The 11,219-nt window shown below is 60.0% G+C and overlaps 1 protein-coding gene across 1 annotated transcript; it reads left to right on the top strand.

Annotated features, from left to right (window-relative positions):
* The first annotated feature begins 2,328 nt into the window (after positions 1-2,328).
* LOC119098728 (doublesex and mab-3 related transcription factor 3, truncated) lies at positions 2,329-11,035 on the top strand. The gene is made up of 9 exons (XM_037221743.1): positions 2,329-2,420; positions 4,174-4,327; positions 6,352-6,422; positions 6,888-6,986; positions 8,533-8,678; positions 9,123-9,161; positions 9,627-9,951; positions 10,243-10,377; positions 11,031-11,035. The coding sequence occupies exons 1-9, from the start codon at positions 2,360-2,362 to the stop codon at positions 11,033-11,035; spliced, it is 1,035 nt and encodes a 344-aa protein (XP_037077638.1). The 5' UTR covers positions 2,329-2,359.
* Positions 11,036-11,219: the final 184 nt, after the last annotated feature.

Raw genomic sequence — 11,219 nt, 5'->3', positions numbered from 1 at the left:
TGGCGTCAAAGGTGAAGAAGTCAGTGGCTCGATGTGCTCACGAGGCGCCCGGGTAGGCTTACCCTCCCACCGTACTGTTGTGCCTCGATTACCATCACATTCTCGGCATCATCAGGTAGCAGGGTGCCAGTGCAGCCGACCGCACCAGGTACCCTGCAGTGCAGAGCGGTTACACGATCGCGCTGCTCGGGCAAGCAACGCGTGCTCCTGTACCACCGCCGTTGAGTAGTGAACAGGTGGCGTCTCGCGAATGAAATTTAGTACGCCGAGTCCTTGGAGGACTTTGCTCTCGTTGAAAGCACTGGGTTTTGTGCAATCGGTTATTGCGTTCGCGTGCTCGGTTGCTGTTCTTAAGTTCTGCATTCCCAGTGTTTTGTCCATACTTACTTGTAGGACACTGGCTGTGATCGGTATGCATCTCAAAACGTCGTGCGAGATTGAGACCATCGATTCATCTCGACATTTGACTCAGTGAATTGTGTTGGTTTATCCTAAATCCCCTTAACGTGATATTCGCGTCTCGCCTTATAGGCAAGTACATGGAACGGTTCACTAACTATGGTAAGGTTCGCATTTCGCCTTTCGTCTGTTTATTTTCGACTTTTTTGTATATTTTTTGTCATTCTACTTTTTGCCTGGGAACCAGGGTATCGATTTAAAGTAAGAAAATTAATTAAGAAAAGATAAAAGAAAGAAAGAAAGACTTAAATTAAGAAAAGATAAAAGTAAGATCGGAATACAACTCGAAGGACAAAAATTCAACGTGGACCAAGCCAATCGTGATAAACAACAAAACAAGTAGGCAGCCAAAAGTATTTAAGCCAGGAGAGTTATCAGCAATGTACGCCTGACGTGAGAGAGGATGCAGTCCTGGCACATTCAGATGAGACCGTAGATCCAAAGGATCTGAAGGGCTTGGCCAACCGGCATCCCGTGACCTACCAGCCTGGGTCCGTCCGTGCTCACCCGTTACACGCTCTCAGTGGTATCGAGCCTTCGCCAGCCTCCACCATCGAACCATGTGCAAGGCGCCCTGAGACTATCAGACGATAAATTTGACGTGAGCGCCTTGCTGGCCTCTGTGCTATTCTCCTCAAAATTCCCTCCCTAGCCGCTGTACGACTGGGGCGGTCGCGAGCAACAGAGGCGCCCACCACCGGGAGCGGTGTACAGCGGCCGCCGCCTGTCGCAAATCGCGCTTTTGCATTATTCCTGGTCCTTGACAGACCCGTGCCCGGTTTCCCATGTCAGTTCCTAGTCCTTTATTCCTCTGCTGGAAGCGGACCCCGGTTCCGGTCGGCCTCTTTGTCAACTCCACCTCCTGGTTCCTGGATCACATTGGTCATTTTGCAACAACATTGCACCCTGGTTCCTGGATTTCACCGCTGCTTTCGCAACTAAACATATTGGTCCTTGGCTTCAGCTGGCTCCTTCACAAACACAGGAGCCTAGTTGCTGGATCCCGAGCCTGGCTCATGGATGTCACCAGTTCATTTCACTGAGGCGATATTTTATCCGACTTTGTCCGTTTTGGCTTTGATCTTTTCACACTTTTCGATTCGACTGCTACCCCTGCCGGCTACTTGTCCTCAGAGTTCATTTGGCTTTCTCCGTTCCATTTTTTGCGGGGGCACCCGATAGCCCACCTACCATCGTGCTTCGGCAGGAAACTATGGTCATTTCGTTTTGGAAAGGCGTGTAGAGCACGCGTCTGTCCCTAAATGACTGTTGTCGACTGCATCCTCGCAACGCGCACAGGCAGAGGCAATGCACGCTCTCCCAAGTTGAATGAGCTAATAGCCATTCTTGGTTATTTCTTTCCAGTCATCGCCCATGGAACACTGCTAGATTTTCATGTGGGATTTCAGCCCTGCCCCAGACTCAGCCAGCTATTTGTTCCCGGAGTTCAGTGCAGAGTGAAATTCGAGACCGTCAGAATCGCGCGTGTCATTTCGCCGTTCTTGTCTGTATTGGCGTTGCCAGGGCAGAGTTCTACGCGTGTCGGTGTGGGACAATATCGACCTTAAGGACTATGGTCCTAAGGTGCATAAATGTCTGGCACGACAGTAATCTTCGCCCTGAATCTTGTACAATATAGGTAAAGGTGAAGATGCACAAACAGCAAGCAGAATGACAAGCGGTAAGCAGAACACCCTGATGCCGCTGATAAAACCAGCCCCAAACGCGCATGCGTCGGCTTGCTCGCCAGTTTCTGCGGGGCGGCGAATGTTTTGATCCGGCATCCGCGTGCTCAGTCAGCTGTTTGCTGGAGGGGCGGCGGTGGTAGGCCGCGTTGCTCAAGGCCGTCCTCGGGGCGTTTGCGATAGCGCTGGGCAGCTTGACTCGCCTGGGGGGCGTCATGGAAAGTGGCGATGGTGTCAATACGGCTGTGACGGAGGAACGGCGTCGCAGAGCAAAAGGTAGGCAGCAAAAAGACGCACGGTGCTCAATATACGTGTTTATTTGTGCCTTATTTTTGTACTTCAGGAGGGGCTAAGCGACCGACAAAACCTGTTGATAACCCCATGCTCCGAGCCTATGGCACCGATTGACGCCAAACCTTCACCATTCGATGCCGCTTGGTCAACAACTCGTCTGATCTTAGATTTTGGTGACATTGGGTCAGGTCAAACGTCACAAATAATGCCAAAAACGGAAATTTAGGGTTGCAGACAACCCCACGCTCCGATCCTATGAGACTAATCGCCACACCATAACCGATCGATGCATCATAGTCCATATCCCATGCCGTGCGGCCCACGGTGATCTCTGATCAGGTCAAAAGTCACAAAACCGCCCTGAACTGGCGAAATTGGCTGCAGAAAGCCCCATGTTCCGAGCCTATAGGACCGATCGACACAAAACATGTACCAATCGATGCATCATAGTCGTTATCCTAACCCCTTCAGGACGCGGTGATGTTGGGTCACGTCTAATGTCGTCAAAAACGGCTGAAACCACCTGGAGTGAGGTTGCAGACAATCCCATGCTCCGAGCGTATAGGGCTTATCGGCACAAAACCTTCACCAATTGATGTGCCATGGTCCACAACCCATGTTTTCCAGAAGGTGGTGACCTGTGGTCAGGTCAGAGGCACCAAACGCCTAAAACCACGTGGAATTAGGTGGTTGATAACCCCATGCTCGGAAACTAACGGCCAAAAAGCGCAAAACGTTTACCAATCAATTTGCCATAGTTGAAAGTCTTTCCTGTTCAGAGGATGGTGACCTTGGGTCTGGTCAAAGGTCAACAAAATATTTAAAAAACGGAAAATGGGGCTGCAGACAACCCACTTGCTTCGAGTTTATGGGACTGTTCGGCACAGAACCTTTACCAATCGATGCATAATAGTCGATATCGTATCCTTTCCAGAGCATGGTGACCTTGGGTCAGGTTAACATCACCAGAAACACCAAGGGCACCTATTTTCCGGTCTTTATTTTTGGTGACCTTTGACCTGACCCAGGGTCACCATATTCTGGAAAGGACTATTTTTCGGCCAGGAGGCATTTGTTGGTACAGTTTTTGTGCCGATGGGTCCCATAAGCTGTGGACATTAGATTTTCTGCCAACTAATTCCAGGTGGCTTCTACCGTTTTTTTGTGACATTTAACCTGATCCGAGGTCGCAACGTGCTGGGAAGGATAGTATATGGCCTATGTCGCATCAACTTTAAGGGTGTGTGCCGATTGGTTCCATAGGCTCGCGGCATGGGTTGTCTGCAGCCAAATTAGGTGGTTTTGGGTGTTTTTGGTGACCTTTGATTTAACCAAAGGTCACCATGTTCTGAAAGGGATAGAATATGGACTATGGCGCCTCAATTGGTGAACGTTTTGTGCTGATCAGCTCAGGGCTCGGAGCGTGGGGCTGTCAGCAGGTTTTGGTGGCCGTATGGCCCCTCCCTTTGACTTACGTTTTCATTCATTCTCATTCATGGACATGACATGCACAGGTGTGACTAGTGCCGAGTATGCGTGGGTGTGTACTTTGTTGTCCCAGCTGGGGGCCCGTCTGCCTCTTTTGACTCGGCGCGGGACGTCATTTCTGCCCTGCGGCCTGGTGCCGTTTTACACGGTTCGAAAACACAATCACATTCCAGCTTGCCCATAAGCTAGCGGGTCCCGAAGCTGACTGCCCCTAGTGGTGGTGAAGCCCATGGTACTGCGCCCCCAGCGGGCGTGTTTAGCCCGTACCCGTTCCGCGTGGACGGGCGCCGGCTGCCCACCTGCATCGCCTGCAAGAACCACGGCCTGGTGATGCTGACGCGCGGCCACCGGTCACGGTGTCCGTTCAAGAGGTGCTGTTGTGTCCAGTGCAGCCGACACCAGTGAGTAGTCCGGCTGAGGCACTTCCAATGCAGCCGGCACCAGTGAGTAGCCCGGCTGAGGCACGTCCAGTGCAGCCGGCACCAGTGAGTAGCCCGACTGAGGCACGTCCACTGCAGCCGGCACCAGTGAGTAGCCCGACTGAGGCACGTCCAGTGCAGCCGGCACCAGTGAGTAGCCCGGCTGAGGCACGTCCAGGGCAGCCGGCACCAGTGAGTAGCCCGACTGAGGCACGTCCAATGCAGCCGGCACCAGTGAGTAGCCCGGCTGAGGCACGTCCAGTGCAGCCGGCACCAGTGAGTAGCCCGACTGAGGCACGTCCAATGCAGCCGGCACTAGTGAGTAGCCCGATTGAGGCACGTCCAATGCAGCCGGCACTAGTGAGTAGCCCGGCTGAGGCACGTCCAGTGCAGCCGGCATCAGTGAGTAACCCGGCTGAGGCGCGTCCAGTGCAGCCGGCACCAGTGAGTAGCCCGATTGAGGCACGTCCAGTGCAGCCGGCATCAGTGAGTAACCCGGCTGAGGCGCGTCCAGTGCAGCCGGCACTAGTGAGTAGCCCGATTGAGGCACGTCCAGTGCAGCCGGCATCAGTGAGTAACCCGGCTGAGGCGCGTCCAGTGCAGCCGGCATCAGTGAGTAACCCGGCTGAGGCGCGTCCAGTGCAGCCGGCATCAGTGAGTAACCCGGCTGAGGCACGTCCAGTGCAGCCGGCATCAGTGAGTAACCCGGCTGAGGCGCGTCCAGTGCAGCCGGCATCAGTGAGTAACCCGGCTGAGGCGCGTCCAGTGCAGCCGGCATCAGTGAGTAACCCGGCTGAGGCGCGTCAGTCGCTCGTGCTGCAGCCCGGGCACCTCGTGCGCGATGGAGGAGACGCGTCTGAGACTGTGATTTGGTGGGCACCGTACTCGGCTCTGCCGCGGAAAGGCTTGTCTGGGGCCAGGCTGTAACCGTGCACTCCTGGTGAAATCCTGGTGGTGTTGTTTTATGGAAGGGCAGCGGTTGCTTTGGTGAAGCCGTACTTACTGTGTTCTGGGTGACAGTGGGAGCCACAAACTGATTTAAACAGGTGATGAGCTAAGACTGAAGCGTACCAATGCCACTATCACATTCTGGATTGAACGGGGCCGCTAGCTGAGCACGATGGCGTGTAGCGGTTTGGGGTCAATCCAATTCAAATTGGCGGCGTGAAACAGCATCTGAACACCATCTGAATAACACCAAACACCATCTGAAGAGGTGGGCCCGGACCGCACTGCATGGGTTGTCGCCAACGCCCACGGATGGGAGGTGGTCGGAACTGTATCTGGGGTTTCACGGGTCGAGGGGGAGGGTTGAAAGGTTCGAGGGGACTGCACGGGTTGAGGGAGGGGGTTGCGCGGGCCCAGGGAGGGAGATTGCACTGGTCGAGGGAAGAGAGTCTGCACGCGTCGTGGGAGGGGTTGCACGGGTCGATGGGGGTTGGACGGGTCTAGGCGGGTTGCAGAGGCCAAGGGAGGGGCGTTGCACGTGTCGAAGAGGGTTGCACGAGTCGAGGAGAATTGCACGTGTCGAGGAGGGTTGCACGAGTCGAGGGGAATTGCACTGGTCGACTGGGGTTGTACGAGTCGAGTGGAGTTGCACGGGTCGAGGGGGGCTGTACGAGTCGAGGGAGGGGCGTTGCACGGTTCGAGGAGGGCGGGGGTGTTGCATGGGTCGAGGGGGCTGCGCGGGTTGACATCTGACGGCGATAGTTGTTGTCTTGCCTCCGTTTGCGTGTGTCTGCATCTAGTGGACCCGGGCGCGTCCAACGGACCCGTGCTGTGCCAGATTTGATCACGCCATTAATGGTATATGTTCGGCCATGAACATAAAGCGGGCATCTAAAGACTACCTCCAATGTGATATGTCCCGTGGCTGCGAGAAGATGAGTAAAAGCTATTTCGTTCATTGAACCATGTGCCGTGTCCTGCGTGTGTGGTGTCACTGGTGCGGCTGCGTACATGATGCAGTGCCATCAGCCACTCAGCTCCTTACCGTGCCTTCGCAGTGCCAAAAACAACAAGCGGCTGGCGACGAAGCAGGCGTCGCTGCAGCGCCAGGGCCGGCAGCAGCGGGCGTGTGAGTGCTGGCCGAGCGGGCGCCCCCCCCCCCCCCCCTCACCTGCGCGATCGCTCTCGCCGTCTCCGTCCTGTGGCGGCGCCGCCGCGGGCTCCGTGCCCCAGAGGATGAGGACACGTGTGCGCACCCGGAGCCCGATCTGGACACGTGTTGAACCGCGCGGTACCGTGCAACTTGGCAGTTAGCCTATCAGATGACCAGCCGAGGCGTGCGTCGTTTCGTGACCGTAGCTGGGTCCTGATTGCACCATTTCGTGCATTCCCAATGGACTTGCCATAATGAGGCCTGGATCGTAGTCGTGCCGCAGCTGAGGCGGGATTCTGGTCATGATGTAACCCAGCCTGGACGTTGGTCGGCCCGTGACAGGGCCTGGGTTCCGGTTGTGCCGTGACGTTGCCTTCTCTCTGGTCGCTTCGTAACCGATCGTGGGCTCTGTTCAACCCGTAACCGAGCTCCGGTCTCCAGCACCCCGGGAACGCGCGTCACCGGACTCGTCCTGCCGGGACCGGGTGCCTCCCGCGCCGCGCGCCCACCTGCCCGTCAAGATCCAGCCGGCCGTCAGTGGTGCGAGCGCCGCCGCCGCTGGCTCCAGCGCCACGGACGTCAACAACAACAGCTCGGCGGCGACCGGCGCCGGGGAGGCGGCCGGCGCCTGGTGGCGTCGCTCGCTCGGCGCCAAGATCGTGCCGCTGCCGGCGCCGGCGCCGGCCGACCCGGCGGAGCGGCGTGTCACCTCCACCGTCACCTCGGCCGAGGCGGAGCGGCCGGCACCGGAGCCGCGGCGGGAGCCGGAGACGGAGCCGCAACCGCAACCGCAGCCGCAGCCGCAGCCGCAGCCGCAGCCGCAGCCGCAGCCGCAGGCGCAGGCGCAGGCGCAGGCGCAGTCGGAGCCGCGGCGGGAGCTGGAGCCGGAGTTGAAGCCACGCTCCGCTTCGTGGCTGGAGGACGTGCTGGCGGCCGTGCGCGTCTGTGAGGACCGCGCCGCCAGCGCCGCGCGCCGCGTCTCACGCGCCTCGGCCGCGCCGGCGCCGACCGCGCGCTACCGGCCGTACCCAAGCGTGCCGAGCGGCGGCGAGCCGCGCCCGGCGGGGCCCGGCTCGCCGCCGGCGGCCACCAGCCGTGCTGTCCTCTGGGAGCAGCAGGTCCGCCCGGCCGCGGCCGGCTACGCTCCCTGGATGACGCAGCGGGATCACTGGTACTCCGCCCAGCAGAGCTTCGGGTGAGACGCAGATGGAGGACGCGCCGGTGGCTGGAGTGTAGGTGTCGTCGCCTTGTGCTCTCTGTTTAGGGGCATTGCGCCTATCGATGCACCTGATAGCTGGTATCACCACTGGTCAAATTCATCATTGTTTTGCTAGCGGCAGCAGGAATGGGCAAAAGTTTCCAGCGTGGATAAATCAGCCCGATACATCTGAGTGTTCAATTTGGCGCTCTTGCAGCATACTTTCCTGAGAATGTTATCAAATGGCGTCGTGTGCGCCACTTGTCTTTCCACCGTAGCCGTAAGTGATTTGGGCGGTTTGAAGCAACACGTATGTATTTAGGCTCCCGAGCTGGAGGAATGAAAGTTGTTTCATTTCGAAGCCAGCATTTTCCGAAACCCGTGGCAGTGCATGTGCTTTGCTGATGGGATATGTCCCCTCATAAAAACGAATCGACGTTGCAAACGATGATCTAGCTAGTGTTTCTCCGTTTGCTTTTAAAGGCGTTGAGTTCCTTTACCATTGATGTTACCAGCTAACTTTTCCTGGCGATCAGGTCGTCTTTCGGGTCATGGTCGTCTCAGGGTGCCGTCTGGAACCAGATATCATACGGGGTGACATCTGGCGGCGACTTCGGGAACCAGCCGAGCCCGGAATCAGCTCCTCCGGCTCCGCGGCGCCGGCTCGAAGGAGCTGCGGACGAAGCGGAGCTGTCGTCTGTAGCCACACTCACAGGTACCCGTAGCAGGCTGTTGATAGGTGCTGCTTGTATTATTCAGCGGTCCTGCTTTAGAAATGTGTATGTGTTCCGCGGAAACCACTGGCGGCCCGGCCGAGACGACATGGAATGCTTGGCGGTTAGGCATGAAACCATGGCAGGCGATATTGAGCGAGTGCCCTGATTGCAGTTGGCTCGGTTGCCGATGAGCCGGCCGTCCGGGACGACTCGGAGTCTGAGTCGAGGGCGGCCCGAGTCCAAGCTCGAGTCGAGCCGCCGATGGACCTGTCGGCGGCGCTGAAGCAGGACAGCAGCCGTCCACCCCACACGGACACGGTGCGTCGCCGGGCGGGGCGCCGACCGAGCCAGCCCCGGCCGCGGTGCTACACTCAGGCACCAGTCTCGCACACGCAGCACCAGAACTGAGTCGGTTTCAGTTGCCAGGCTTTTGGCTATCTGCGTGCGGGTGTGGTTGCGTGCGTGCGTGCATGCGTGCGTGTAGGTGCGTGGGTGCGTGCGTGCGTACGTGTAGGTGTGTAGGTGCGTGCGTGCGTGCGTGCGTGTGTGTGTTCATATGGGGTTTCTGTCTAAGGCTGTGGCATTGCATTCCGCATCGCAATAAAAATGGTACTAAGGATGATCGACTGCGCGTGATTTTGTATCGGAAAATTGTTCCGACTTGGGTGCTCCTGCCCAACAGCACGATCGCTCGCTTTTGATTAGTGAGTGAAGTGGGCGTGCTGATGTGTGCTGACAGCGCCGGCGATCCATGCTCCACAGAGCCACAACCTGTACAACTGGCTGTCGGCCCAGATCGACGTGGGGCATCGTCCGGGCGAGGAGGGCGCGTCGCGCCGGCCGCCGCCGCCGCGGCCGCCGCTGCGGCTGCTCTACATGCCCAGCCTGCCGGCCTCGGCGCCCTTCTCGCAGCTGCTGCGCCATCTGAGTGAGCCACCGCCGCCGCCGAAGCCGGCCGGCGTCGCCTCCTCACCACCGTTTCCGCTGTCGCTGCCGTCGCCCGGCGCCCCGCTCCCGCCACTGGACGCAGCACCTTCGACGCCGCCGCCGCCGCTAGCGGCCGCGTCCCCGCCGCAGCCTGATCCGGCGCATTCCCAGCAGCTACCGTCGTTCTGCACACTGTGCAGCTCGCTGTCGGCGTCGCCGGGCGGGCAGCGCTCGCCGGCGGCCGGGGGCGCGGCGCCGCCGGCCACGCCAGAGCCGGACCGCGGCGGACCGGCGCCCGACTGTAGCGGCGCCGGCTGGGCCTGGCCGCCGGCCGGCGAGGCCGCCGCCTACCCGACCTACGACTTCGACGTGGTGGCCGCGGAGGAGGGTGGCTCGCCGCTGGCGCCGCTCGACTTCTCGGCGTTCTCGCGGCCGGCCGAGTTTACGGCTCCGGCGTCCGTCTGGGGCGGCTTGGCCGGCTACCAGGCCTCGCAGGACGACTTCGCTTCGACGCTCCGCAGCTGGCCGACGACGCCGAGCCCGTGGCCGGTTGACGACGGCGGCGGCGCCACTTCCCCTCTCGGTGTGCGCGAGACGGGGCGGCAGTACCTGGCGTACCAGCAGTACGCGCAGACGAGCGTGTCCGGCTGGCCAGCGCAGGCCAGTCCGCCAGCGCCGTCGCCTCTGACGCCTGGCTGGTCCGATGCCGTCGCGCCACTGTCCGCGGGAGCGCTGGCGTGGGAGCGTCAGTGGGCCTCCGCCGTCGCGTCAGCCGCCACGGCACGCACCAGCTTTGCCGGGAGCGAGACGACTCTCAGCTACGACACCGGCTGCGGCGGCAGCTACAGCGCGCAGGTGCTCGCAGGCGTGAATGCGGCTGCAGGCGCCCCTGGGAATGCAGTCGGCGCTTTGGAGCCTTCCGCGGACGTCGGAATCGCCTTGGCGGACGTCACAGACTCGTCGACGGGGGCGGAGAAGATAGGCGTCGCGGACGAGATGGGAGCCCGTTTGGATGTGTGCTGCACGCAGACGACGGCCATCGACTCGCAGGCGGCGGCTGCAGAGCCTGCGATGGAGCTGACGGAGCCAGGTGTGGACGTTATCGCGGCCAAGCCCTACGCCATCGGAGAGGGGCTGTCCTGCGTCGGCGACGGGGAGGGGATGACGCCGGCGCCACCGACTGGCGATGGCGCGCCCGCCTCGGGTGCCGCCGAGGGGGCGCCGCTGGAGGACAGCGGCGTAGGATGCGCCGTTGTCGCGTCCCAGGTCTCGGCCGACTCGGAGCCAGAGCTCCGGCCGGCGGGGCGCACTTGCGCCGCCGGCGCCGGCGGACCTGACACCGTGTGACGGGCGGGAGCAGCCAGCGTCGGGCGGAGGTGGGTCCGGCCAGCCCAGCAGGCCCGGCCAGCCAGCGGTGACCCAGTCGGCGTCGGTGTCGAGAGCCGGCCCGGGGGAACGTGTAGTGGGCGGGCAGTGTCGGCCGCCTTGGAGGCGGCTCGGCGTAGGGGCACGGGCTGGACCGTTGCACAGTCGAGAAATGGCACACGATCAACAAGTCAGTGGTGGTGAAACCTAGATTGTCGAACGTGGGCGTCGAAGCTTAGATTCTCTAGTGATGCTGTTGAAACCTAGATTTTCGAGCGTAGGAGTTACAACCTAGATTCTCGAGCGTGTTTGGCGTCTTTAAAGATGCTGGTTTTGTTAATTCCTTGTGCGTGGGGTGACTGCCCTCGCGGCCCGTAGCGTGAACGCTCCTCGGCCGCTCATTCCCTCGGGTGCCATTGTGTTCCCTCGGTTGTCGCGTCGTGTCGTGTCGTGTCGTGTCGTGTCCGGGCGTTCAGATGTCGAGCCGGACAGATCTGCCTGTCAGTGGTGGGCAGCCGCGCTGTCTGCCGGTTAGATGCCACCCATGACCTCCCAGCCGTGGTACGC

The sequence above is a fragment of the Pollicipes pollicipes genome, unplaced genomic scaffold, assembly GCF_011947565.3.
Source record: "Pollicipes pollicipes isolate AB1234 unplaced genomic scaffold, Ppol_2.1 Scaffold_2555;HRSCAF=2994_pilon_pilon_pilon, whole genome shotgun sequence".
Classification (NCBI taxonomy): domain Eukaryota; kingdom Metazoa; phylum Arthropoda; class Thecostraca; order Pollicipedomorpha; family Pollicipedidae; genus Pollicipes; species Pollicipes pollicipes.
The sequence above is the reverse complement of the archived record's forward strand: the minus strand, read 5'-3'. Positions and strand labels throughout refer to the sequence as shown.

Coding starts and splice junctions, on each gene's coding strand:
- LOC119098728 (XM_037221743.1), top strand. CDS start 2,360: ATGGAAAGTGGCGATGGTGTCAATACGGCTGTGACGGAGGAACGGCGT. Junction 2,421..4,173: donor ACGGCGTCGCAGAGCAAAAG/GTAGGCAGCAAA, acceptor CTGCGCCCCCAG/CGGGCGTGTTTAGCCCGTAC. Junction 9,162..9,626: donor GGCTGTCGGCCCAGATCGAC/GTGGGGCATCGT, acceptor CCGGCCGGCGAG/GCCGCCGCCTACCCGACCTA.